The sequence below is a fragment of the Saccopteryx bilineata genome, chromosome 1, assembly GCF_036850765.1.
Source record: "Saccopteryx bilineata isolate mSacBil1 chromosome 1, mSacBil1_pri_phased_curated, whole genome shotgun sequence".
Taxonomy (NCBI): domain Eukaryota; kingdom Metazoa; phylum Chordata; class Mammalia; order Chiroptera; family Emballonuridae; genus Saccopteryx; species Saccopteryx bilineata.
The window spans coordinates 11,783,669-11,810,902 of NC_089490.1; the positions used below are offsets into that span (position 1 = coordinate 11,783,669).

The window sequence follows — 27,234 nt, forward strand, 5'->3', positions numbered from 1 at the left end:
ACACAAAATGGGATAAATAGTCTAGACCAGTGGCTTTAAATTGCCGGTCTGTGGACCCGTGCTGGTCTGCCAGACATTTTGTGCCGGTTTGCGCATGAGTGAACCACCCTGATGTTGTATGAAGAGGTTGTTGAAAACCACTGGTCTAGACACCCTCATTTGTCCAAATGAATTTTGGCCCCAAGTTTACAGTTGGCTGCTGGAGAGCTTTGGGCTTGGGGGTGTGAGCGACGCAGTCCTCTCTGGCTTCACACCCCTGTCCCATGGCTGCTGGGCGTGGGGCCAGGGGGCGTGTGAAGCCCCTGGAGGCTGACGGGCTGCTGGGACGGGCTCCATGGTACACGCCGCGCCCTGCCTTTCAGGAACTCGTATGTCCGGCTGCGGCACCTCTGCACCAACACGTGGATCCAGAGCACCAACGTGCCCATTGACATCGAGGAGGAGCGGCCCATCCGGCTCATGGTGCGGGCCTGTCTGGGGCTGCAGGGTGGGCGAGGGTGAAAGCGGGGCTGGGGCCCAAGTTCGTCCCTGACTACTCGTGCTGACCTCTGTCCCTGCAGCTGGGCACCTGCCCCACCAAGGAGGACAAGGAGGCGTTTGCCATCGTCTCGGTTCCTGTGTCCGAGATCCGAGATCTGGACTTCGCCAATGATGCCAGCTCCATGCTGGCCAGCGCCGTGGAGAAACTGAACGAGGGCTTCATCAGCCAGAATGACCGCAGGTGGGCCGCAGGGCGGGGCTTCGGAGATCTGCCCGAGAGGCCTGTCCTCCGGGGGTCTGCCTTTCATGAACAAAGCAGTCACAAAGCAGAAGCCGGGCAGGCTGGGCTGTGGTGGGGGAGACGGAGGTGAGGACTGGTCCCTGCCTCACTGCTCCTGGACTCCCAGAACTAACCCTGTGACCGAGCCGTCACTACGGGGCAGAGGTTCAGCGAGGTTAAGAGACTTGTTCAAGGTCACCCCGCTAGTAGGAACGGGAATGCAAAGCCCCGTTGCACCAAACAGCCCGCCTTGTGCCCTGTTGTTCCTTTTCAGATTGACGTGTACTGAGACTCTTAGTCTGGAAGGCACTTCAGACTCCGGGGTGGGGTGGGGTGGGGTGAGGGGTGTGTTTTGAGAGCAGGTCCGGGTGAAGCTGGGGAGGGACGTTGGAGGTCAGCGATGGGGGCTTTGTGCTCTGTAGCAGTGTTTGGGGGAAGGGCTGGCTGCCCACGGAGGTGAGGCGTGGAGCGCCATCAGAGGGTGGTGGGTCCTGGGAGCTTTCCCGGGGTCGGCACCTCACACCTGTCATCTCTCCTGTCCTTCTGTGAAGGTTTGTCATCCAGCTGCTGGAGGACCTGGTGTTCTTTGTCAGCGATGTTCCCAACAACGGGCAGAACGTCCTGGACATCATGGTCAGCAAGCCCAATCGGGAGCGGCAGAAACTGATGCGGGAGCAGAACATCCTCAAGCAGGTGGGGCGACCGGGCGTGTGTGGGGCGACCGGGCGTGTGTGGGGCCCGTGGCGCAGGCCCCGGGGAGCGGGGTGCCTTGTAACACGAGTTCGCCTTCTCCCGGCCCCAGTGAGCAAGCCGCAGTCTCCCTTTTAATGAAGAGTATTTATCGAGCATTGACCGTGTGCCGGGCCCTGCCTGAGGTGTCCTGCGTGCCTTGGCTCATGCGATCCTCTCAACCCAGAGGAAGCCCTGTTATTATCCCATTTTACCCGTGAAGAGACTGAGGCACATGGGTTGGAGTCTATATCTCGGAAGCAGCCGGGTTAGGACTTGAACTCAGGATTTTGGGTCCAGAACTTATGCTTAAAAAATTTGTTTTTCTGCTAAATTTTTTTTACAAAAGTTTTCAAATAGAAAGTATTGGAAGGATAGTGCAGTGGACACCGGGCACACACTGCCCGAATCCACCTGTCACCCTCTGCCCGCTGGGCTGCGTGCAGCTGCGTCCGAGCGACCGTCCCCTGTGCATGTGTGATTCGAAATCGGTGCACGTCACCCGAAAGTGTCCAGCATGCACCTCCTTAGAGTGAGGACACGGTATTGTTATCACACGGAAGAAAATCAGCACTAATACCCAGTTCATACCAAATTTCTCTTCCTTTCCCAAAATGCCTTTTTAAAGCTTGTTTTTATTTTTTTTGTTTCATTTTTGGTTTTTTTTTGAACCAGGATCCAACCAGTCCAGGATTTCTTACTCCATTCTGTTCTGTTTCTTTGGTCTCTGTTCTAGAACAGTTTTCCATTCCCCACCCAAACCCCGCCTTTAAAAAATTTTTATAAGTATATTACATTAAAAAAACCCCAAAACACAAGCTAGGCTTGTGTCTTATCTTTTGAACTCTGGCCGCACTGGCCTGGCCTGCCTTTTCCCTTAGTCTCGGACCCCTTGACTCCTCCCCTGCCGCTGAGCCAGGCCCAGGATCCCAAATGGGGTTAGAATACTTGTTGGTGAGGGGTGGGCTGAGGCCAGGAGCAGGGAGTGAGGGCTGGCACTGGGGCGGGTGGTGGGTGGGCTGGGGTTGCAGTCCAGCTTAGACTCAGCTGCGGGTGCGTGTGGGCTGGCTTTGGGGGGGCAGGGTCCGTTTGGGCCTTAGGGTTTCTGGGATAATTATGGGTGAAGACAGGTGTGAGGGATCCCTTACTCACTCTCCCTGCCCCCCCAGATCTTTGGCATTCTGAAGGCTCCCTTCCGCGACAAGGGGGGTGAGGGCCCCCTGGTGCGGCTGGAGGAGCTGTCCGACCAGAAGAATGCCCCTTACCAGCACATGTTCCGCCTCTGCTACCGGGTGCTGCGACATTCCCAGGAGGACTACCGCAAGAACCAGGTGCCTGCCGTGCCCTGCCCCGCCCCGCCCGAGCCCCGCCCACCTGCCCCAAGGCACCCGCGGCCGCCCCCTCCCCCCACTTGCTGGCTTGCTGGGCTCACTCCCTCACTGGCACTTCTGTTCATTCAGCAGATGCTTACTGAGGCACACACTGAATGCCAGGCATTGTTGTAGGCCGGGGGGATAGGACAGGGAAGCAAACCCTAGGGCTGGCTTCATGGGCGTGTCACCTGGCCCTGTACTCAGGAGAGCCTTGTGCTGGATTTAATGCTCTGCTGCTGTCTTGAAATGCTGAAAATTTTTTTTCTTCTTTTCCAAGTGAGAAGAAGTCAGACAGGGAGACAGACTCCCTCATGTGCCCTGACTGGGATCCACCCGGTGATCCCTGTCTGGGGCCGATGCCTTGCCCATCTGGGGCCATGCTCGCAACCGAGCTATTTTTCGCACCTGCCACACAGGCTCCTCAGAGCCATTCTCAGCACCTGGGGCCGATGTGCTCAAACCAATCGAGCCATGGCTGCGGGAGGACAAGAGGGAAGGGGGAGGGGCAGAGAAGCAGATGGTTGCTTCTCCTGTGTGCCCTTATTGGGAATTGAACCCAGGACCTCCACACGCCAGGTCGACACTCTAAATTCTTAATTTTTAAACAAGGGTCCTGCCGTTTCATTTAGCACCAGGCCCCACAAATTATGTAGCTGGTCCTGTCGAACAGACACTCTGGTGGGGAGACAGACCATGCACCAAATAACTATACTGTATAGCAGTGGTCCCCAACCTTTTTTGGGCCATGGACCGGTTTAATGTCAGAAAATATTTTCACGGACCGGCCTTTAGGGTGGGACGGATAAATGTATCACGTGACCGAGACAAGCGTCAAGAGTGAGTCTTAGACGGATGTAACAGAGGGAATCTGGTCATTTTTAAAAAATAAAACATATACTGTGGTTTCTCTTCAGATCGCATAAATCTTTCGCCTTTTAAAAATAAAACATCGTTTAGACTTAAATATAAATAAAACAGAAATAATGTAAGTTACTTATTCTTTCTCTGCAGACTGGTACCAAATGGCCCACAGACTGGTACCGGTCCACGGCCCGGAGGTTGGGGACCACTGCTGTCTAGCCCCTTCCCCTGCCCAGTGCACGCTTCCTGTCCTGGACCCTCAGCTTTGTAGGGTTGGGGTTCCCTGCCCGTGTCGGGCCCTGTCTCAGGGCCGGGGCAGCGTCCGGAGCCCAGCCGCGCCCGTGACCCCAGCCTGCCTGTCCCGCAGGAGCACATCGCCAAGCAGTTTGGGATGATGCAGTCCCAGATCGGCTACGACATCCTGGCCGAGGACACCATCACCGCCTTGCTGCACAACAACCGCAAGCTCCTGGAGAAGCACATCACCAAGACGGAGGTGGAGACCTTTGTCAGCCTGGTGCGCCGGAACCGGGAGCCCAGGTGGGCCGCGCCACGCCGCCCGCGCACGCGCCCCTCCTCTCTCCACCCCGCCCCGCGCACGCACCCCTCCTCTCTCCACCCCGCCCCGCGCACGCACCCCTCCTCTCTCCACCCCGCCCCGCGCACACATCCCTCCTCTCTCCACCCCGGCCGGCCTCTGCTGGTGGTTAAAATTCTGACATAATTCTGCCTCTGTTGGGAAACGGTCCCGTTCCTGAGACCTTGACCTATTCAGCGCCTCCCCCTAGGGCCCCTCCCAAATCTGGCCTCCCTCTGCTATAAGAGGGTGTCGTCTGGGGCAGCCCCAGGCCCTCAGACCCTCCTCCAGTGGTTGAATATTTTGAATGCCTTCTTTATCCCGACCCCTTGGGTCCCACCGACCCTGCCCCAGCCCCAGGCTGCCAGGGGCTGTCCCTGGCAGCCCATCTCCAAGCTTTGTGCAGCCGGCTGTGGAAGAGGAGGGTGGGCTTCGTCCTCGGGGCAAGCCTCTGAGCCCCTTCCCCAAACCCTCGCTGTCACCACCCCAGGTTCCTGGACTACCTCTCCGACCTCTGTGTGTCCAACCACATTGCCATCCCCGTCACGCAGGAGCTCATCTGCAAGTGTGTGCTGGACCCCAAGAACAGTGACATTCTCATCCAGACTGAGTGAGCAGGCGTGATGTCCCCACCCCCCACCCCCGCCCCCTCGTGCCCAGGGTCCCGCGCTCAGGCCTGCATCCTGCCTGGCTCCCCCAGCTGCCTCTGAGCTTGGGCCTCTTCGCAGACATGTACCCAGTACCCGTGCTGTTCCCAGCTCTGTGCTGGTACTGGTGGGAGGGTGAGGGGGCACAGGAGAAGTAGCCAAGGCCCCTGCCCTCGAGAAGCTTGTTTGGGGTCCTTGGCTGGAGGTGGGTCCCCACAGGAGGCAGCGCGGTGGCCCGACTGGCTCTCCGGGAAGGGAGGACAGTGTGGCAGGGCCCCCTCCTCGGGCAGGGCTCTGGGCGTGGAGTCCTGCCCCGGCCCCGCTCCCTGTGACGGTGGCCTTGGTCTCCAGGCTTCGGCCGGTGAAGGAGATGGCCCAGGCCCACGAGTACCTGACCATCGAGTACTCCGAGGAGGAGGTGTGGCTCACCTGGACCGACAAGAACAACGAGCACCACGAGAAGAGCGTGAGGCAGCTGGCCCAGGAGGCGCGGGCCGGCAATGCCCACGACGAGAACGTGCTTAGCTACTACAGGTGCCCTGCCCTGACCCGCGGCCTGCTCCTGTGCCCGGGGCCTTCTCAGGAGGCCTCCGCCGAGCGGGTGCGCCCCCAGCCGCAGGGTGCGGGGGCTCCTGCCTCCACCCCCCCCCCCCACACACACACAGCAGGATGGCCAGGGAGCCCGACTCAGCTCAGGGTCAGGGGTGAACGAAACCCAGACTCGCCTCCACACACACGTTTTATTATTTATTTGTTTGTAACAGAGACAGAGAGAGGGACAGAGAGAGGGACAGATAGGTACAGACAGGAGAGAGATGAGAAGCATCAATTCTCCGTTGTGGCACCTTAGTTGTTCATTGATTGCTTTCTCATATGTGCCTTGACCGTGGGGCTCCAGCAGACCAAGTGACCCGTTGCTCAAACCAGATGAGCCCGCGCTCAAGCCGGTGACCTCGGGGGTTTCGAACCTGGGTCCTCTGAGTCCCAGTCTGAGTCTCTATCCACTGTGCCGCCGCCTGGTCAGGCTGTTATTTATTTTTAATTTTTATTTTACTTAATGATTTTTTTAATAAAAAGACTGTATTGATTTTTAAAGAAAGGAGAGAGAAAGGGTACAGAGGAGCAGGAAGCATCAACTTGCTGTAAGTAGCGGCTTCTCGTATGTGCCTCGACCAGGCAAGCCCGGGGTTTTGAACCAGCGACCTCAGTGTTCCAGGTCAGTGGTCCCCAACCCCCGGGCCGCGGACCGGTACTGTTCTGTGGGCCATTTGGTACCAGTCCGCAGAGAAAGAATAAATAACTTACATTATTTCCGTTTTATTTAAGTCTGAACGATGTTTTATTTTTAAAAAATGACCAGATTCCCTCTGTTACATCCATCTAAGACTCAGTCTTGACGCTTGTCTCGGTCACGTGATACATTTATCCGTCCCACCCTAAAGGCTGGTCCGTGAAAATATTTTCTGACATTAAACTGGTCCGTGGCCCAAAAAAGGTTGGGGACCACTGTTCCAGGTTGATGCTTTCCCCACTGTGCCACCACAGGTTGGGCTCTTTTATTATTGATTTTTAGAGAGAGAAAAAGAGAGAGAAGGAAAAAGAGAAACATTCATTTGTTGTTCCACTTATTTATGCTTTCCTTGGATAATTCTTGTATGTGCCCTGATTGAGCATCAAACCCACAACCTGGCACATTGTGGGATGATGCTCTAACCTACTGAGCTACCTGGCCAGGGTTCCGCACACGTTTTTTGTTTTTTTTTTTACAGAGACAGATAGAGTCAGAGAGAGGGATAGATAGGGACAGACAGACAAACAGAGAGAGATGAGAAGCATCAATCATCCATTTCTGGTTGTGGCACTTTAGTTGTGCATTGATTGCTTTCTCATATGTGCTTTGACTGTGGGGCTACAGCAGACCGAGTAACCCCTTGCTCAAGCCAGTGACCTTGGGTCCAAGCTGGTGAGCTTTGCTCAAGCCAGATGAGCCCGCGCTCAAGCTGGCGACCTCAGGGTCTCGAACCTAGGTCCTCTGCATTCCAGTCCAACGCTCTATCCATAGCTCCACCGCCTCGTCAGGCCGCACACATATTTTAAAAACAAGAATGCTACGTAATACTTACCAAATGTTCACTATATGCCAGGCACTGTTCAAAGCCCTTCACCCCGTTCTTCACCTAAACCTCAGCAACCCTGTGACACAGAGACTATCACCACTGTCAGTGTGAAGGTGGGACAGGCACATAGAAGTAAAGGAACCTGCCCAGCGTTACAGGGCTGTGAGTGGCGAGCCAGGGTTCTTGCTCCAGAGCGCACGAAGGAAGCAGAGGGCATGACATCACCTAGTGCAGAGCAGAGCTTCCTACCGCCCACGTTCCTACAGCCCCGCCACCCCCCTCCCCTACTCTCTCAGTCCTGCCCTCACTCTGGACAGGCTGGTTGCCTGTCACCTAGTTCCTCTCCCCGCATTCTCTCCCTGTCATGTCCCAGCCTTTCTCCTAGGCACCCCTTGTCCCCTGAAGACCTATCCTGGCTGAGCTGGAAAGCACTTTCATCCTTAGCCAGCTGCGAGAGATTTGCAAATACTCATAAATCAAGACTTTTCTCCTACTTCTCTTTACTTAGAACTGTGTCCTTTCTGTGACAGTGGCCGGTGCACGGGTTAGCCTAAGTCCCTTTGCCACTTACTCGAGTGTGCGACAAGCCCAGGCTGTGCTGGCAGCCCTTACTAGCCCACCCGCCGGGTCCTCACCGTCCTCCCTGCCCCGCAGGTACCAGCTGAAGCTCTTTGCCCGCATGTGCCTGGACCGCCAGTACCTGGCCATCCACGAGATCTCCCAGCAGTTGGGCGTGGACCTGATCTTCCTGTGCATGGCGGACGAGATGCTGCCCTTTGACCTGCGCGCCTCCTTCTGCCACCTGATGCTGCACGTGCACGTGGACCGTGACCCCCAGGAGCTGGTCACGCCTGTCAAGTTCGCCCGCCTCTGGACTGAGATCCCCACAGCCATCACCATCAAGGAGTGAGAGCCGTGGTGGGAGGGTGGGTCCGGGCAAGGCTGGGAGTGGGAAGATCTCGGGGACCCTCCCTCACACCCCACTGCCCCCACCCCCAGCTACGACTCCAACCTCAACGCTGCCCGGGATGACAAGAAGAACAAGTTTGCCAGCACCATGGAGTTCGTGGAAGACTACCTCAACAACGTGGTCAGCGAGGCCGTGCCCTTTGCCAACGAGGACAAGAACAAGCTCACCTTCGAGGTGGGCGGGACTCCGCGGGGCGCCGGCTCACTCCCTCTCTGGACCTCAGATGGTCTCGGGGGTGGGGGTGTGTTTGGGAGCATGACCTCACCACTTCCCTCAGTAGCCCAGCCGGTGCAGGGGCACAGACTGTTGAGACTTCTCAAGAGGGAGGCTTCTCTCCAGACCCGGGGGAGCGCTGCTTCCCCCTTGTTCTTATCTGCTGGGGTTGGGTCACAGGCTACTGCCAGGAGCCATCTCCCCACTTCTTGTATTTCTGCCCTATCTCTACCCCATCACCCACCCCCTCCCCAGTAGCCTCCTTTGCAGGCTTCTGTTCCTCAGTAACACACTGGGGCCAGGCGGCCCTTATCTGGAACCCTTGGTTCCCTATCCACGCAGCAGCCCGCACTATGAGGAACCTCTGCCCCATTACAACATCTTAGCCCCATCTCCTGAGCTGGCCCCACCCATCACACTCCGGCCCCGCCCACCGCGCTTCGGCCCCGCCCCATGCTCACCGGCCCGGCCCCGCCCCCTCTCCGCAGGTGGTCAGCCTGGCCCACAACCTCATCTACTTCGGCTTCTACAGCTTCAGTGAGCTGCTGCGGCTGACACGCACGCTGCTCAGCATCATCGACTGTGTGCAGGGTCCTCCGGTCATGCTGCAGGCCTACGAGGACTCGGGCGGTGAGGCTTGGCCCACCCGGGGCCACCTACCGCCCACCCCAGTCCCTCAGTGTCCTTTTAGCACTAGAAGTCCTTTCTGATCAACAACCCCCTGGGCAGCCTGCCTGCCTCCTGGCCCTGCTGTGAAGGGGCTCTTTCCGCCCAATCCCCTTCACCCCAGGCTGGACCAGCGCGGGTGTGGGCACCCTCTGTGGAGACCCAGGGTCTGGGCAGGATGCCTTCCAATGCAGCTTTGTCTTGAGGGAGTGATGAGAGAGGGAGGGAGGCACAGGCCCTGCCTGGGGAACGCCTGGTCGCCACGGTTGGGGAGTGTGAGGAGGAAGGGGGGGCAGGCTGAGGGACGAGCTACAGCTTAGGGACGCCCCCAGGTGGCATACGCTCATCTAAACAGAAAGGGCATAGAGACTGACACCTCAGTGTTCCCCACAGTGTCCCCTCCGTCCCCTATGCTCTGTAGCAGCTTTCCTGATGTCCCACATGGGAGCACTCACCGATGTCCCCACACACTTTCCTCCTTTGCCTCGGCCCCCTCTTTCCCCAGACTTGGCATAAAGCTTACCCCCCCCCCCCAAACCTTCCTCGGTCAGCCCTGTCCCCTGTCCCCTGTCCCCTGTGCCCCTGAGCGTGGCTTTTTCCTGCAGCTGATGGGGACAGAGTCAGGCCGGGGCCCCTGCTGTGCCCTCTCTGTGACACCCCCCTTCTCCGCTCCTCAGGCAAGAACGTGCGGCGGTCCATCCAGGGCGTGGGCCACATGATGTCCACCATGGTGCTGAACCGCAAGCAGTCTGTCTTCGGTGCCCCCAGCCTGGCTGCCGGGGCCGGAGCCGCCGAGCCTCTGGACAGAAGCAAGTTTGAGGAGAATGAAGACATTGTGGTCATGGAGACCAAGCTGAAGATCCTGGAAATCCTGCAGGTGGCCGGGCCTGGGGCATGGTGGGAGTGTGGGGGCAGGGCAGGAGCGCGGGCGAGTGTGCGGAGGTGGGCGGGGCCATGCTTCATAAATCACAGCACCTGGCACTAGGAGGCTTCACGGTGGCGGTGGTGCCCGGTGGTTCCCAAAGCCTCACCCGGGGACGTAGAAACGCACATTCTTGGGCCCTGCCCCAGACCTGTGGACCGGAGGCAATGGAGGTGGGCCCTCCGGGCGATTCTGGCTCCGTGCCCCCACTGTACAGGCGAGGAAGGAACAGCGAGTGGACTTTTTCGTGGTCACGCAGATTTTGAAGCAGAGCTAGAGATTTGAGAGCCAGTTTCCGGGGTAGGGGGAGAGGGCAGAGGCAGTCTTCCCTCTTGGGTCTCTTCTGGGACCCTCCAACAGCTCTTGGGGAAGGGGCTGCTGGTAGGGTCTTGAGGAGGGGTGAGGACTCTTGCTTTTTGCGTTGCTGCCCCCAGAGGACCGGAAGGATAATGCAGTGACCTCCATGGGGACCCAGACTGGGCAGAGCCTGGTCAGGGGGAAGTCAGAGGGGGGGAGTGGCTTCCAGATCTGAATCCTGGGGTGTGGCCAGAGGCTGTGTGTGCCCCATGAAGATGCAGGCCAGTTGGGGGTGTGTGCACACCCTGTGTGCTCACGCCCTGCTCCACAGCGGCCTCTACGGCCTCCTCACAGTTCTCCGTTTCCCCCCACCCACCCTGGGAGCCTTCAGGTCCACTTGGCAGGGCAGGATGGCAGGACAGGAGTTGGCCTGCAGACCTGGGGAACTTTATTCCCTTTCCTGTCAGCGTCTAGCCTGGGAAAGAGACTAAGTGGTCTTGGGGGAGTGGTCTTGTTTCATCCTGACGGGAAGTTCAGAAGCTGAGGAGAAGATACCTGGCGTCCCTGGGGAGAAGGGTCCTGCTTATTTTGGTTGTGATGTCCTGGAGTATCCCCGCGGAGCTGTGCTGAGACCCCGAAGGCTGGAGCTCCCCCTCCAGGGTAGATGTCACCCCCTCCACCCAGGACTTCTTGTCTGCAGACCAGCCCTTACCTTTACCCTCCCCTCTTCCTTCTGCAGTTCATCCTCAACGTCCGCCTGGATTACCGCATCTCTTACCTGCTGTCTGTCTTCAAAAAGGAGTTTGTGGAGGTGTTTCCCATGCAGGACAGCGGGGCTGATGGCACCGCCCCTGCCTTCGACTCTACCAGTAAGCCCCGCCCCTACCTGCGCCTGGCCTCAGGCTGGGGACTGCCCCGGGGTACACTGCTGTGGGCGGAGCCCGGGGGGAGGGTACATGGCTGTGGGTGGAGCCATGGGAGGGCACAGGGCTGTGGGCAGAGCCAGGGGAGGGCACAGGGATGTGGGCAGAGGGGGGGGGGGAGAGGGTACACGGCTGTGGGCAGAGCCATGGGAGGACACAGGGCTGTGGGCGGAGCCCGGGGAGGGTACACGGCTGTGGGCGGAGCCCGTCCTGCCCTGTCCTGTCCCCCAGCCTGCGAAGGCCTTTTCCTCACCATTGTCTCACTCCCCCATAGTGAGGGGGAAGGGCAAGAATCATTCCCTTCATTTCCTAAATGGGGAAACTGAGGCCCATAAAAGGGCACGCATTTGCCCAAGGTTCTAGCCATAGCAGGTCAGGAGCTGAGCCAGATCAGGACCCCCAGCCCAGAACTCTGTTCGCGCCGTGCAGGACAGGGGGGCTGACCTGGCCTGGCCTCTGCCTTGGGTGGTTTTAGCTCCATCTCAGGAAGGGGCAGGCGGAGGGGCTGCCACCCAACCAGGTGCGGAAAGAGGTGGTTTGGGTGTCTCCCTGCTGCCTCACCTCTGGCTTCCCTATCCTTCTTGCACATGGTCCCCACCTGCCCCCATCTGTCCCTCTGGCTCCCCACAGCTGCCAACATGAACCTGGATCGCATCGGGGAGCAGGCGGAGGCCATGTTTGGAGTGGGGTAAGCCGGGGTCGAGGTGGGGAATGGTCTGTGGGTTGGGTAGGTGATACTGACTCTGGCTTGTGGGCCCTCAGGATGGTCTGCATTTCCCAGGGCTGGGCTGTCCTCTCCCTCCTCTGTCATGTGTCCTGGCTTTGTGCTCTGACCCTCCCTTGTCTGCCCAACCCTGGTGATGTAGGGCCCACCTGGGCTCTAGTGACATCGTGGTCATTCCCCTGCCTCCACGCAGGGCATTTGTGCCTCTGAGCCTCAGGGCTTGGCCAGGTAGCTGGGAGGACGGTTTCCTCACCCCCTGACCGGGGGATGGGCGGCCTGCTCTACAGAGAGCTGGAGTGGGGAGGGGTCGCCCCAGGATTGGGGGCTCAGCCATTTCTGTGCCACACTTTTGGCAACTAGGGAAGCCCTCGGGCCCCGTCTCAGATGGTGTTTTTAAATTCATAACATAAAGTGCATAAAACTAACAAAGGAAACCCGTGGTATCGAGATGCAGTTGTCAAAATATTGAAGAAAACTAATGTGAAGGGACAGCCATCTCTGTGTCTGTTTATTAACACATTAAATAACAAGCTGTGCCAGGGTGTAATTAGTACTGTTACTTCGACGTGGTGATGGCTGCAAGTGATATTTTGCAATTTCTGTAACAACTCTAAAGTGATGTGGAAACATCTGTGCTTTTTTTATTGGTGAGAAAGTCACAGGTACCGCTAGCTTTCTCTCATGGGAGGGTATGCTCCACTTTGGGTAGAGGTTGATGGCAAAGATGTGGTTCCCCTGTCCGTGTTCAGGTCTCCAGCATCTATCTGTCCATGAGGCCCCTTGAACCTCTGCTTCAGTTGCTTAATCCAGGGGAGTCCTGCAGGGACCGGAGGGGGTGTGGGGGTCACTTGGGGAAGCTCAGGGCCATGGCTGTTTATAAACTGGGGAGAAGACGTGAGTTGTTTTAACGGGCATTGCCCTGGGCGCTGCGCTCGCTGAGCGGGGGCAGGGAGCGCGCCAACCTTGCCCGCCTGGTGCCGCAGGAAGACGAGCAGCATGCTGGAAGTGGACGACGAGGGCGGCCGCACGTTCCTGCGCGTGCTCATCCACCTCACCATGCATGACTACGCACCGCTGGTCTCTGGGGCCCTGCAGCTGCTCTTCAAGCACTTCAGCCAGCGCCAGGAGGCCATGCACACCTTCAAGCAGGTGCTGCCTCTGCCACAGCGCCCGGGCCTGGGGGTGGGGGTGGGGAGGGAACCCCGAGGAGCACCCGCCTCCCCCCTCCTCTGCTCCCCCTCACTGAGCTGGCAGGCTGCCCTGGCCACACCCCAGCCTGCGCTGAGCACGGAGGGTGCGATGCTGTGGGAGGAGCTAGCTCACATCTCACTGCGCATTGGGGGTTCTCCGCCTTGCCGAGCTCCTCAAAGGCGAGGGCCACGTCTTGGCCGCTGGTGTCTCTTCTCAGCCTGGTTCAAGGTCCATCATTTCTTATGGTGTGGACAACCCTTGACTGTTTGCAAGCTTTTATCACACAAGCATCTTTGCTAAGTGCTTCAAGCCGCACTGGGTGCGCAGTCAGCCCTCACTAGAGTTTTGTCAACTGTGATGTCATGTGGTTTTGGCGGCTCCCTGTGAGGAGGGACTGGCATGTAGCAAGTGCTTGTCGTGTGCCAGGCAGCGGGCTCGTGTTGTGGAATTCTCGCAGCAGCCCAGAGAACGTGGTTTCTGTTCATTCCTGTTTTACAGAGGGGGGAGATCAAGGCCCAGGGATCCTTCCTCCCTTACCCACTGACCCAGAGCGGGGGAGGTGGGAGGGAGTCAGGGTTCAGGTCTCTCTTTCAGCCAGCATTCAGTGATGCCAGTGTGCTCTGCCCTGCGCTGGTTAGGGTATGAGTGAACAAGTGACAGGGCGTAGCAGCATGTGGCCCCAGCAGTGAGTAACTGAAGCCAGGTGATGAGGCAGTTTATAGCAGTGTGTGCAAGGAGGGCCGCAGCCATCAGGGAAGGCTTCCTGGAGGCGGTGAACTTGTAAACATTGAGCGAGATTTGGCTGAGTGGAGAGGAATGGTGGTGGAGCGGAGATGCCAGGAGCAGAAACCTGAACAGGAAAGGCACCGGGAGTCCATGAGGCAGGGGACCTGGGGTGCCCGTCTCACCAGGCAAACCCGTCCTCCACCCTCAGGTGCAGCTGCTGATCTCCGCCCAGGACGTGGAGAACTACAAGGTGATCAAGTCGGAACTGGACCGGCTGCGGACCATGGTTGAGAAGTCGGAGCTGTGGGTGGACAAGAAGGGCAGCGGCAAGGGCGAGGAGGTGGAGGCAGGCACCACCAAGGACAAGAAGGAGGTGTGTGGGGGTTGTGGAGGACCGGGACAGGGCCCTGCGGGGCACTGGGCCTGGCTGAGCTCAGTGCCCTGTGCCCGCAGCGGCCCATGGATGAGGAAGGCTTCTTGCCCCCGGCTGGGGAGAAGAGCAGTGAGAACTACCAGATTGTCAAGGGGGTGAGTGGCGGGGGTCCCCGGGGATGGGTCTGCCTGGCCTCTTCCTCCCGGCTATGCCGGGCACCGGCCCTCAGAGGAGGCATCTTTTAGCTTTTCCTGCACACTAAACACAACCCTGCCAAGGTCCACACGGAATAATTTTAAAGCTGAAGGGACTGAGTGAAACTTCGTTTCACAGTCATATCGCTCTCTTCACTTCCGTGGGTGGAGTTGGGTCTCGGCGATCTGACTCGGGGGCCATGGCTCCTTCCCCCTTCCCGTCCCCGGTGTGAGCTGGGGCCCGGCTGTGGTGGGCTGGGGGGAGGGAAGCTGAGGGGGGGGGAATGGGCTCTGTGCTCACGCTCTCTCCGCAGATCCTGGAGCGGCTGAACAAGATGTGTGGCGTTGGGGAGCAGATGAGGAAGAAGCAGCAGCGGCTGCTCAAGAACATGGATGCCCACAAGGTCATGCTGGACCTGCTGCAGATCCCCTACGACAAGGTGCCCTGACCGCTGACCTCTGGGTGCCCAGGGCAGCCTCAGCCTGAACCCTGACCTGACCCAAACCACAAATCTCTAACCCATATTCACCCCGGTCTTTTACCCTCACCTTTCCCCAGACACATCTTGACCCCTCAGTGCAATCTCTTTTTTTATTCAGTGAGAGGAGGGGAGGCAGAGACAGTCTCCCACATGTGCCCCGACTGGGATCCACCCGGCAAGCCCAGTAGAGGGTGATGTTCTGCCCATTTGGGGTGTTGCTCCATTGCTCTGCAACTGAGCTCTTAGCACCTGAGGCGAGGCCATGGAGCCATCCTTAGCGCCCAGGCCAACTCGCTCCAATGGAGCCATGGCTGTGGAAGGAGAAGAGAGAGAGAGAGAGACAAAGAGAGAGAAGCGAGAGGGAGAAGGGTGGAAAAGCAGATGGGCGCTCTTCCTGTGTGTCCTGACCTGGAGTCAAACCCAAGACACCCACATCCTGGGCTGACGCTCTACCACTGAGCCAACCACCCAGGGCCCCTCAATGTGTTCTTTTTTTTTTTGTATTTTTCTGAAGCTGGAGACGGGGATAGATAGTCAGACAGACTCCCGCATGCGCCCGACCGGGATCCACCCAGCACGCCCACCAGCGGGTGATGCTCTGCCCTTCCGGGGCGTCGCTCTGTCGCGACCAGAGCCACTATAGCGCCTGGGGCAGAGGCCAAGAAGCCATCCCCATCGCCTGGGCCATCTTTGCTCCAATGGAGCCTCGCTGCGGGAGGGGAAGAGAGAGACAGAGAGGAAGGAGAGGGGGAGGGGTGGAGAAGCAGATGGGCGCTTCTCCTGTGTGCCCTGGCCGGGAATCGAACCCGGGACTTCTGCACGCCAGGCCGACGCTCTACCACTGAGCCAACCGGCCAGGGCCCCTCAATGCATTCTTAATATTATCTCAACCTTTGACCCTCTGTCCCTCCTCCAGATCCATTTTGACCTTGACTTGACCCCAGCCTTGCTCTAATGCTTGACCCTGACCCCAGCTTCTGTCTTCCCTGGTCTGATCCTGATAATTTTAGCTTCATCTTCGCTTTTGACCCTTATCCTCCTCCTGACCCATAATGTCAACTCTGGCCTCATCCTGACCCCTGATTTCAAACTTAGCCTCATTTCAATCTTTCCACCCCTCACTTTGGCCGGCCTTGGTTTTGATACGTCCCAGGCCTCGCCGTGACTCTCGACCCTGACATCACCCCAGTGTTCGCTTACTTCTTAACTCCAGCCTCATCTCAACCTCTGACCCTCAGCCCCTCACATTTCCACATCCCGCCCTTAAACCGAAACCCTGACCCGACCCCCCCCCCCCGTCCCTGTCCTCCAGTAGGGGTCCCAGCACCCTCTCCCCTCTGTGCCCAGGGCGACACCAAGATGATGGAGATCCTGCGCTACACCCACCAGTTCCTGCAGAAGTTCTGCGCAGGGAACCCTGGCAACCAGACCCTGCTGCACAAGCACCTGCACCTCTTCCTCACACCTGGGGTGAGGGCGCGGGGGCGTGGGGTGGGGCCTGGTGGGGTGTGGGTGGGGCGGGTGAGGGGCGGGCCTGGTGGGGTGTGGGCGCGGGGCCTGGTGGGGTGTGGGCGTGGGGCAGGGTGAGGGGCGGGGCCTGTGGGGTGTGGGCGTGAGGCAGGGTGGGGGCAGGGCCTGGTGGGGTGTGGGCGTGGGGTGGAGTGAGGGGCGGGGCCTGGTGGGGTGTGGGCGCAGGGCCTGGTGGGGTGTGGGCGTGGGGCAGGGTGAGGGGCGGGGCCTGTGGGGTGTGGGCGTGGGGCGGGGTGGGGGCAGGGCCTGGTGGGGTGTGGGCGTGGGATGGAGTGAGGGGCGGGCCTGGTGGGGTGTGGGCGCAGGGCCTGGTGGGGTGTGGGCGTGGGGCAGGGTGAGGGGCGGGGCCTGTGGGGTGTGGGCGTGGGGCGGGGTGGGGGCAGGGCCTGGTGGGGTGTGGGCGTGGGGTGGAGTGAGGGGCGGGGCCTGGTGGGGTGTGGGGCGGGGTGGGTGAGGGGCGGGGCCTGGTGGGGTGTGGGCGCGGGGCGGGGTGTAGGGCAGGGCGGGCACCTGGTGGCTGGGCCCCCTCTCTGACCGCCGGAGGGCCACCTGTCCCCAGCTCCTGGAGGCCGAGACCATGCAGCACATCTTCCTGAACAACTACCAGCTCTGCTCCGAGGTCAGCGAGCCCGTGCTACAGCACTTCGTGCACCTGCTGGCCACCCACGGGCGCCACGTGCAGTACCTGGACTTCCTGCACACGGTCATCAAAGCCGAGGGCAAGTACGTCAAGAAGTGCCAGGACATGATCATGACTGAGGTGAGGGCCGGCCGAGGGGCTCGTGGGACTCGGGTGGTGGCCAGGAGGAGGGGCTCAGGTGGCGGGACACAGAACCCGGGCGGCCAGGCCCAGAATCAGCGGGCCGCGGAAGGAACGCTGGGGTGCTGGGTGTGGAGGGGCCGCGGAGGCGGGTCCAGCAGAGCTCAGGCTGCCGCCCAGTGGAACTCAAGCGGGGCTCAGTAGAACTCAGATAACAGGCCTGGAAGAACTCACACATGCATGCCTTCATTTATTATTCAGCGTCATTGATTTGAAAGTCCTGAGGCTCCTGCTCTGCGCCAAGGAAGCCTGGGGGTGGGGGGCACAGACCCTGTCCTTTGTGCTCATTGCCAGGTCCCCAGCGTGTGGCACATAGTAGGTACTGTGTAAACACCTCTGGCTGAAGGCATGAAGGGTGAGGGCTGAGTCTCAGTGCCGAGCAGGAGTGGCCTCTGCCTGAGTGTCTCACAGCGGAGGGTGGGCTGGGAGAGAGGAGCCAGCCCCGCCCAGCGATGGGGGAACTGCGGACCACACTGGCCGTGTACTGGAAGCGCTGTGCGCACTGCGCACTTTGCGGTGCTCCTTGTTAATTGCTGTTGTCGGGTGACCATGGATAACATAATTACCGACATGAGGCGCTGCAGTATGTGCTCCCTGACGGTTTAAATCACATGCTGTAGGAACCCGGGAGGGAGGGGGTGAGCTGGGTGGGGTGAGATTAGAAAGGGCTTCCTGGAGGAGGTGCCTCTGAGACAAGCCCAACTAGCAGAAGAGGGGATACTTTCTGGGTCCAGAGTTTGATGTCCCTGATGGCAGAGGACCCCGAGGGCCAGGGAACCCCAAAATCACAGACAGGGGAAGGTTTCCTGAGTGTTGGGGTGTGTGCAGGGGTCAGAGTCCCAATCCTTCCGTGATCAGTGCAGCAGAGCGGTGGGGCCCTGGGCCCGCTGGACCGAGGCGCCTGACACGCGTACCCCTCCTTCCTACAGCTGACAAACGCAGGTGACGACGTGGTGGTGTTCTACAATGACAAGGCCTCGCTGGCCCACCTGCTGGACATGATGAAGGCCGCCCGGGATGGCGTGGAGGACCACAGCCCACTCATGTACCACATCTCCCTGGTGGACCTGCTGGCCGCCTGTGCTGAGGGCAAGAACGTCTACACCGAGATCAAGTGTACCTCCCTGCTGCCCCTGGAGGACGTGGTGTCCGTGGTGACCCACGAGGACTGCATCACTGAGGTGGGCGGTGTCCACGCGAGTCTCCGGGCACCGGGAGAGGAGGCTGGCGCGGGGGAAGGCTGCGGGGGGCAGGGAATTGGGAGGCGCAGGGAGGAGGGTGGTGGGGATGTCGGGCATCCAGCGAGGTGCGGGGACAGGAGGCGGGGTGGTGGGGTGGTGGGCGGCCCTTGCGCGTGCCCCTGACTTCCCACCCACCACTGCCCAGGTGAAAATTGCCTACGTGAACTTCGTGAACCACTGCTACGTGGACACGGAGGTGGAGATGAAGGAGATCTACACCAGCAACCACATCTGGACACTCTTTGAGAATTTCACCCTGGACATGGCTCGGGTCCGTCCCCGTGGGGGTGTGGGCCCCTCTGGTGGTGGGGGACCCAGCAGCCTTCCCGGGCTGGCCGCGGAGGGGCCTAAGTGTTGGACAGCCCCCCCCCCCGGCATCTCTCCGTTCCACCCCAGGTCTGCAGCAAGCGGGAGAAACGCCTGGCTGACCCTGCCCTGGAGAAGTACGTGCTGACCGTAGTGCTGGACACCATCAACGCCTTCTTCAGCTCCCCGTTCTCCGAGAACAGCACCTCCCTGCAGGTGAGCCCCTGCCCGCGGCGGCGTTTGTGTAGCGAAGGGGGGGGCGGGAAATCAGAACAGGTATTTTTATCTGCTTGCTGTGCACGAAAGGATTGCGAAACAACATGCAGGAGGGTCAGTCGTCTATGCTGGGAACACATCGCCCCAGAGTTAACAGTTTATAACAACAGGCACCGTGACCTGCCCGTTTCCGTGGGCAGGAGGGAACTGTACCACACCACAGGAGTCCCTAAGTTCCCTTGGCGTGGCGGATCCTGGGGGGGGGCCGGGGACGTCTTGGCTGCACCGACTCTCCATAGTCAAGGTGGGCGTGCTCACCACGGTGGACACAGCGGAGCCGAGGCTGAAATGGGGAGAGTGGCGCACAGAGAACCTCGGTGCTGACCACGGCGTCCCCGGAGCTGCAGCGGCAGACAGGCTAGAGAGAGAGCGTTGGCTTCACTCAGCGGGAGTCAGGGCCCCCTCGGCCACGACCAGACTGCACAGGCCGAGCCCGTGGGTGAAAGGGAGCCCGTGGGTGAAAGGGAGCCCGTGGGTGAAAGGGAGCCCGTGCCCCTGAGGGAGGAGCCTGCCACGCCCCCTGCCGGAGACCAGGAGGGGCTGCCTCCAGGTGGAGGGAGAGGGAACGGGGCACAGTGCCCCTGAGAGCGGTCAGAGAAGTGTCGGGTGGATTTATTTTGACACCGGTGTGCTCCGGCCCCGGGACCTCTTTGGGACTGTGTGGCCGCCTCTCATTGACCCCGGGGCAGATTGTGGGAGCTTGGGAGTAGGGGTCAAAGTGAAGGGTTTGTGTTCTCAAAGTGAGGTTTTTGAACCATGTAAATATGTCACCTTTTCACAACATAAAATTTATTTAAACATACATTTACAGGAAGAACAGGGTCTTCCTGTAAGCTCCAGACCTGGACCGGGGAGGTCTCAGAGGGCTGCCAGGGGGCGGCCGGGCAGACTGTGCAGGGAAAGGGGTGTCTTTTTCCTAACTGGCACAGAGCATGTGGCAGCTGGAGGAGGCTGGCCCTCCACCTGCGCCCGTTCCCAGTGGGCTCTGGACCCCGGGCTGGGGCTGCTCCGGGCTGGAGGGGGGGCCCGGCTGCAGCAGGTGTTGCTTCTCGCAGACCCACCAGACGATTGTGGTGCAGCTGCTGCAGTCCACCATGCGGCTGCTCGAGTGTCCGTGGCTGCAGCAGCAGCACAAGGGCTCGGTGGAGGCCTGCATCCGGACTCTCGCCATGGTGGGTGAGTGTGCGGGGGCCGCCGGCTAGCTCCAGCCACCCCTCCCCTCCCCACACCGCAGGGATGCCTGCCCCGCACAAAGCATGTTATCCCTAAGCTCGCCCAACCTTTGCTCCCAGGTGGTGCTCAGTAAGTCCTTCTTGGTATCTAACTGGCGTGTTGGCAATTGAGAGTAGCTTTTTTCTCCCCTGGGTCAGTTCCCTCTACAGAGGGACATCCCTCAGTCAGTTTCTTGTGCTGCCTGGACGTGGTCTCAGGACTGCAGGTTGCTAGGGAGTCTGGGGAGGGGAGGGTCAGGTAGATCCAAAGTGACATTAAAGGGTCAGGAACTCCCTCTTTTTATCCGGAAAGGGGTAGAGGGCACCTCAGTCCAAGTGAGGCCAGGGTGTGGGGGGGTCCCTGCACCCGGAGTCTGGGTGTAGTTTTACCTTGTTCCCCGGTACGGCAACCCCGGGCCTGGCCCCTCTGGCCGGCTCAGCGTCCCCCCCGCCCCCTGCCCCCCAGCCAAGGGCAGGGCCATCTCGCTGCCCATGGACCTGGACGCCCACATCAGCTTGCTGCTCAGCAGCAGCGCCAGCTGCGTGGCCGCCGCCCAGCGGAACGCCTCTAACTATAAGGCAGCCACACGGACCTTCCCTCGCGTCACCCCGACCGCCAACCAGTGGGACTACAAGAACATCATCGAGAAGCTGCAGGTGGGCGCGGGGCGTCCGGCACCAGGGCGGCTCTGGAAGGGAGGCTGTGTTCCCGAGGGCTGTCCCTTCCAGTGCTGCCCACGCCTCTTGGGAGGGGGCTGCGAAGTGTAGACCCGGGCAGGGAACTAAGGGGCATCATTCCAGGGGAGCCCGGAGAACGCAGGGGGCCGCTAGCGGGGTTGGTGCTCCCAGAGGGTCAGGACACCTGTAGCCCTTGCAGTGCCTGGTGGTTGAAGCAATGCACCTGTGTCCACTGTCTCACTGGCCTGCAGAGGGGGTGTGGTGGCTTATTATCCCCACGCAGCAGGAGACAGGCCCAGAGAGGGCAAGGGGTTTGCACAAGGTCACAGGGCTGGAGAAGGGGCTGGGAGGAAAGCCCCCCCCCACAGCTCTGGGGGGGGGGGCTCTGGGCTAACAGATGCCACGCTTTTTGTTCAGGGTGGCCTGTGGGCCAGGGCCCCTCAGGCTGGTGGGGGGCAGTCTGTGGGGCTGTATAGTGTTGGTGGCGGGTGGTGGTGGGGAACGGCGATGAAGCTGCCATCATCTCTCGTGGTGGTGACCCTGTCCTGCCCACCGCAGGACATCATCACGGCCCTGGAGGAGCGCCTGAAGCCCCTGGTGCAGGCCGAGCTGTCCGTGCTGGTGGATGTCCTGCACTGGCCCGAGCTGCTCTTTCTGGAGGGCAGTGAGGCCTACCAGCGCTGCGAGAGCGGGGGCTTCCTGTCCAAGTGAGAGAGACACCCCGTGTTGGGGCGGGAGCCCTGTGTCGGGTGGGGAGGGGCAGCATCCTGAGCCAGGGAGGGGCCAGCAGGGACTCCGCAGCCCACGGGTGGGTCGGAGGCTGGGGATGCTCCTGCCGGGATGGGGCCGGGGCAGGGTCTGGAGGGAGACCACGGGGGCTGCCCCACATGCCGCCCTCCTCCCCGGTCACCAGGCTGATCCAGCACACCAAGGACCTCATGGCGTCGGAGGAGAAGCTGTGCGTCAAGGTGCTGCGGACCCTGCAGCAGATGCTGCTCAAGAAGGCCAAGTACGGGGAGAGGGTGAGTGCCCGGCCGGGTGCCACCGAGGGGCTCAGGGCCGGGACGGTCGGGCCAGGGCTTCACTGGTGCGAAGTGCATTGTGGGGCCTCGCTCCTTCCCCAGGGCCACCAGCTGCGCAAGATGCTGCTGCAGAACTACCTGCAGAGCCGGAAGTCCAGCTCCCGGGGAGACCTTCCGGACCCCGTGGGCGTTGGTCAGTACCAGCACCCCCTACCCCCACCCCCGCCCCCACTCTGCCCGCTGTGCCCCTGGGTGGCCGGCGGTCCAGGCCCTGGGCCCTCCCGCTGCCCCACCCTGCCCGCTGTGCCCCTGGGCGGCCGGCGGTCCAGGCCCTGGGCCCTCCCGCTGTCCCACCCTGCCCGCTGTGCCCCTGGGCGGCCGGCGGTCCAGGCCCTGGGCCCTCCCGCTCCCCACCCTGCCCGCTGTGCCCCTGGGCGGCCGGCGGTCCAGGCCCTGGGCCCTCCCGCTCCCCCACCCTGCCCGCTGTGCCCCTGGGAGGCCGGCGGTCCAGGCCCTGGGCCCTCCCGCTCCCCCATCCTGCCCGCTGTGCCCCTGGGCGGCCGGCGGTCCAGGCCCTGGGCCCTCCCGCTGCCCCACCCCATTCGCTCCCCCTCAAGCGAGTCCCCCTCCAGGCCTGGACCAAGACTGGTCAGCGATTGCGGCTACCCAGTGCCGGCTGGACAAGGAGGGGGCCACCAAGCTGGTGTGTGACCTCATCACCAGCACCAAGAACGAGAAGATCTTCCAGGAGAGCATCGGCCTGGCCATCCGCCTGCTGGACGGCGGCAACACCGAGATCCAGGTGCGGGCTGGTGGCTCTGCGGCGCTGCGGGCTCCTCTCCTTTGGGCGGGCGGGCGGGTGGGTGCCTCCTTCTCAGGCGGGGTGCAGGACCGGTGTGCCAAGTCGCTGAGGCCCTGGGGGCGTGGCTGCTGGGCTGGGCTGGCCAGCCACGGGTGGCTCCGCCTCCCTCATCTGCTGCTTGTGTCATGTGGTCGCCTTTCTGTCCACACATACGGCTACCCCACCCCTGATCCAGCCAGGCCTGAGCCTGCCCTGTCTCCCCGACGATCCTGCCCTCCGTTAAACCCACCAGCCTTGCCGGGCAGCCTCTGCAGATGCCTCTTTCCTCCTCTTTCCCCTCCTTCCCAGCCTCTGGGGCCCAGGGGGAGGCCTGCCTCCTGTGAATAGCCCCCTGTGACCGCTTCCCCCTCATTCACTCTTGCGCTCTTGGAGTAAGTGCATCGTCAGCCTGGCCGTGCTCGGGGCGCTGAGTAGACAGCAGCGAACGAGACAGCCCGTGTGTTCTCGGCACTTACGTCCCAGTGGGCACAACGGTCAACAACTGTAGTTCCTATGTAGCATGCAGGACATGCTGGACAGTGATCAGGCAGGCAGGGTATCTTAGATGGAGGGTCAGGGAGGCCCTGGAGGTGAGCATGTGGGCAGTGGGTAGGGCACACTGGGCAGAGCAGGCAGCTGGCACGGAAGGCCAGGAATAGGAAGTGGCTGGTAAGGCCTGGGGTCAGGGTGGTGGCAGGTTATTTCGCGGCTTCGTGGTTGCCGTGAGGCCTGGCTTTTCCTCTGGGTGACGTGGCCCGCTGCAGGGGTTGGTGTGTCTCAAACATCAGAGGGATGCCTCTGGCTGCCGTGTGGGCACCGATGAAGGCCAAGGGCAGACACAGACGGTGATCGGGTGGCCGCCACTAGCTTAGTCCCAGGGTGCAGGGATGTCTCCGGCTCCCCAGCCTCAGTCTGATTTGGGTGTCTGGATGGTCCACCTGTGCCTCATCTCTGTCCCTGCAGCACAGGACAGAGGCCTCCAGGGCCTCACCAGGGGCTGCTTAGAGCCAGCCCTGGTGCTGACGCTGCCCCCCATTTTCACCGTCCACCCTCAGAAGTCCTTCTACAACCTGATGACGACCGACAAGAAGTCAGAGCGCTTCTTCAAGGTGCTGCACGACCGCATGAAGCGGGCCCAACAGGAGACCAAGTCCACGGTGGCCGTCAACATGAGCGACCTGGGTAGCCAGCCCCCTGAGGACCGGGAGCCAGCCGACCTCACCACCAAAGGTCAGGGGTGGGGCAGAGGCCCGGGGCGGGGCTCTGGGTGGGGCCAGACGGTGCAGCGGGAGGGTGTCACACTGCAGGCATGAGGGCTTAGGATGTGCAGCAGGGAGCTCCGGGTCATGGTCTGCCCCAGCAGCTCCAGCCTCACCAGGCCCTGCCCTGCAGGCCGCCTGGCCTCCTTCTCCATGCCCGGCTCCTCGTCCCGCTATTCGCTGAGCCCCAGCCTGCACCGGGGGCACGAAGTGGGGGAGCGTGCGCAGAGCAACGAGATGGGCATGTCCGTGCTCATCATGCAGCCCATCCTGCGCTTCCTGCAGCTGCTGTGTGAGAACCACAACCGGGACCTGCAGGTGAGCGTCCCTCGCCCCTCTCCTGCCCCCACCTCTGCCTGCCTCTCTGCCTTTGGTCTGGCCTGGGCACCTCTGCTCCACGGTTGGCTGTCCCCAGGCAGGCCCCGCCCCCGTCTTCCTCCGCGGCTGGAGCCGCGCCCCCACCACGCCCACCTGGTCTGTGCTCTGCAGAACTTCCTGCGCTGTCAGAACAACAAGACCAACTACAACCTGGTGTGCGAGACGCTGCAGTTCTTGGACATCATGTGCGGCAGCACCACGGGGGGCCTGGGGCTCCTGGGGCTCTACATCAACGAGGACAACGTAGGCCTCGTCATCCAGACCCTGGAGACCCTCACTGAGTACTGCCAGGGCCCCTGCCACGAGAACCAGGTGGGTGGCTGAGCAGCGACCCGTGGCAGCGTGGATGTCTGGGAGGAGGAGGAAGCCGGCTGGGCAGGTGAGAGGCGGAGGCCTCGGGGAGCCGCCACGGTTCTGAGGGGCCTGGGCCCCGTGTCCCTGACTGCTCTTGCCAGACCTGCATCGTGACACACGAGTCCAATGGCATAGACATCATCACCGCGCTGATTCTCAACGACATCAGTCCCCTCTGCAAGTACCGCATGGATCTGGTGCTGCAGCTCAAGGTGGGGCCCGTGGCAGCCCACGTGAGTGTGCGTGGGCATGCACGTATGCGTGTGACGTGTTGAGTGCGTACTGGTATGTGTGATGTAGGTACCACGTGTGCGGGCATGTGATGTGTGGCGGTTGCGTGTGTGTAGTGTGTGCATGCGTATTTGTACACACGAGTGAATGTGTGAGCAGACATGCTGGACTACGCTCACTCCAGAAGCAAGCATGTCCCGGTTATCTGCCTCCTGCCTCAGCGTGGGGTGAAGGTGGCCTGGACATGCAGGACACTTCTCAGCAGGCCTTGGGGTCAGTGGGGGATGGGAAGGTAGGGAGGAGCTGTTAGAGAGTACTCAGCGGAGGGGTGGGGGCATCCTCAGACTGGCCTGCCTCCCCTCCCCGCAGGACAACGCCTCCAAGCTGCTGCTAGCTCTGATGGAGAGCCGGCACGACAGCGAGAACGCGGAGCGCATCCTCATCAGCCTGCGGCCCCAGGAGCTGGTGAGGCCAGGCTGGCGGGCAGGAGGAAAGGGGCCCTTGCTGGGGTGTGTGGGAATGGGGGTCAGGCCCCAGCCCGCCCGAGCTAGCCCCAGGGAGAGGCCATTCGAACAGGCACTGCCCCGCCAGGTGGACGTCATCAAGAAGGCCTACCTGCAGGAGGAGGAGCGTGAGAACTCAGAGGTGAGCCCACGTGAAGTGGGCCACAACATCTACATCCTGGCACTGCAGGTACTGGCCCCGCCTCATGGCCCCGCCCTGCGGCCCCGCCCCTGGTGACCCTGTCCCCCAGCGACCACGTGGCAGTGACTGGGCACTGCCCTCGCTCAGCTCTCCAGGCACAACAAACAGCTGCAGCACCTGCTGAAGCCTGTGAAGCGCATCCAAGAGGAGGAGGCCGAGGGCATCTCTTCCATGGTGGGGTCCCCCCCCCCCCCCCCCCCCCGCACAGGGCTGGGTGTGGGGGCGGGGCTTAGGCCTGGGGGCGGGGCTGGGGAGAGGGGTGGGTGGGCAGTTATCAGGCTGAGGGTGGATTTGACAGCGTGGCTATAACCTGAGCAGGTTGAGGGCCTGGCTGGAGGAGGAGGTGGGCAGGGCCAGGAACTCAGGGCCCAGCTGCAGAGCATGGCCAACATCTGAATAAAAAGCAAGGATCTTTGTGAGCTGAGCAAGAACTGGGGGGCGAGGCTCCAGGGGTGAAACCGGGACTTAGAAGTGGGAGCAAGGCTGGAGTGGGTCTGCGTGGTCTGCAAGCCCGGGGCAGGAGCTAGGGCGCGCTTGCGCAGGACTGTGGAGGGCACCGGCTGTCTTAGGATGGTCTGGACACTGCTCTCCTACCCCCGCCTACCTGTTTGGAGCTGGGGCTGGTCTGGCTGGGGGTGGGGTGGGGCACTCGCTGGGGTGCAGGTCAGAGCTGGGCTCAGGCCTTGTGGTGGGGGGCCGCTTGGCCTGACCTGACCCCAGTCCTTGCTACCCCCAGCTCAGTCTCAACAACAAGCAGCTGTCGCAGATGCTCAAGTCCTCACCGCCTGTGCAGGAGGAGGAGGAGGACCCCCTGGCCTACTATGAGAACCACACGTCCCAGATCGAGGTGGGGCCCAGGTGCTAAGGGCACAGGGAGCTCCTCCCCCCTGAGCTCGGCTCTTGGTGGCCCCGGTGTGACCATGTGCCCGTGTGCGCCCAGATTGTGCGGCAGGACCGCAGCATGGAGCAGATAGTGTTTCCGGTGCCCGTCATCTGCCAGTTCCTAACGGAGGAGACCAAGCACCGGCTCTTCACCACCACGGAGCAGGACGAGCAGGGCAGCAAAGTGAGCGACTTCTTCGACCAGTCGTCCTTCCTGCACAATGAGATGGAGTGGCAGCGCAAGCTCCGCAGTGAGGACCCCGCTGGGGAGGGCGGGGCTGGGCCTGGAGCTGCTCCCCGCCCCCAGCCTCCTTCCCCGCTGGTGGCTGCTCTGCCCCCGCCCCTAGGAGGTCTCCAATCCCCGTGTCCTCTGAACTGGGCCCTTGTGGAGGGGGCAGACAGCGTTGATCAGGGCCACCCTCACACCGGCCTCCCCCCCTGCAGGCATGCCGCTGATCTACTGGTTCTCCCGCCGCATGACGCTGTGGGGTAGCATCTCCTTCAACCTGGCGGTGTTCATCAACATCATCATTGCCTTCTTCTACCCCTACGTGGAGGGCGCATCCACAGGTCAGGACGGGGGGCTGTCAGGCAGGGGCCTCCTCTCAGATGTAGAGTGGGGAGAAGTACCCCCTCTGGGCTGCACACCCCATCGTGGGGAGACACAGCTGAGGTCCAGTGGGATGGACAGGGTCCTTGACCTCTGGAGACAGCTCACACGTGTGCACGCACACCAGCGGAGACCAGATATGGTG

General features: G+C 61.3%; 1 protein-coding gene across 1 annotated transcript in view; it reads left to right on the forward strand.

Moving 5' to 3' along the window:
* ITPR3 (inositol 1,4,5-trisphosphate receptor type 3) overlaps window positions 1–27,234 on the forward strand; it is a 75,962-nt gene that overhangs the window by 39,425 nt on the left and 9,303 nt on the right. The window contains exons 12-49 of the mRNA XM_066278140.1: window positions 363–462; window positions 561–721; window positions 1,312–1,453; window positions 2,659–2,820; window positions 4,091–4,263; window positions 4,791–4,910; window positions 5,299–5,481; window positions 7,719–7,970; window positions 8,064–8,208; window positions 8,736–8,877; window positions 9,591–9,790; window positions 10,872–11,001; window positions 11,686–11,743; window positions 12,763–12,928; window positions 13,905–14,069; window positions 14,150–14,224; window positions 14,578–14,703; window positions 16,093–16,215; window positions 16,835–17,035; window positions 18,025–18,276; window positions 18,482–18,607; window positions 18,733–18,858; window positions 19,974–20,094; window positions 20,596–20,786; window positions 21,366–21,514; window positions 21,721–21,829; window positions 21,932–22,022; window positions 22,462–22,631; window positions 23,726–23,900; window positions 24,063–24,247; window positions 24,419–24,619; window positions 24,763–24,873; window positions 25,262–25,357; window positions 25,484–25,585; window positions 25,685–25,771; window positions 26,334–26,444; window positions 26,538–26,730; window positions 26,924–27,049. Coding sequence (XP_066134237.1) covers window positions 363–462; window positions 561–721; window positions 1,312–1,453; window positions 2,659–2,820; window positions 4,091–4,263; window positions 4,791–4,910; window positions 5,299–5,481; window positions 7,719–7,970; window positions 8,064–8,208; window positions 8,736–8,877; window positions 9,591–9,790; window positions 10,872–11,001; window positions 11,686–11,743; window positions 12,763–12,928; window positions 13,905–14,069; window positions 14,150–14,224; window positions 14,578–14,703; window positions 16,093–16,215; window positions 16,835–17,035; window positions 18,025–18,276; window positions 18,482–18,607; window positions 18,733–18,858; window positions 19,974–20,094; window positions 20,596–20,786; window positions 21,366–21,514; window positions 21,721–21,829; window positions 21,932–22,022; window positions 22,462–22,631; window positions 23,726–23,900; window positions 24,063–24,247; window positions 24,419–24,619; window positions 24,763–24,873; window positions 25,262–25,357; window positions 25,484–25,585; window positions 25,685–25,771; window positions 26,334–26,444; window positions 26,538–26,730; window positions 26,924–27,049 — 5,546 coding nt within the window. The remainder of the gene's footprint in view (window positions 1–362; window positions 463–560; window positions 722–1,311; window positions 1,454–2,658; window positions 2,821–4,090; window positions 4,264–4,790; window positions 4,911–5,298; window positions 5,482–7,718; window positions 7,971–8,063; window positions 8,209–8,735; window positions 8,878–9,590; window positions 9,791–10,871; window positions 11,002–11,685; window positions 11,744–12,762; window positions 12,929–13,904; window positions 14,070–14,149; window positions 14,225–14,577; window positions 14,704–16,092; window positions 16,216–16,834; window positions 17,036–18,024; window positions 18,277–18,481; window positions 18,608–18,732; window positions 18,859–19,973; window positions 20,095–20,595; window positions 20,787–21,365; window positions 21,515–21,720; window positions 21,830–21,931; window positions 22,023–22,461; window positions 22,632–23,725; window positions 23,901–24,062; window positions 24,248–24,418; window positions 24,620–24,762; window positions 24,874–25,261; window positions 25,358–25,483; window positions 25,586–25,684; window positions 25,772–26,333; window positions 26,445–26,537; window positions 26,731–26,923; window positions 27,050–27,234) is intronic.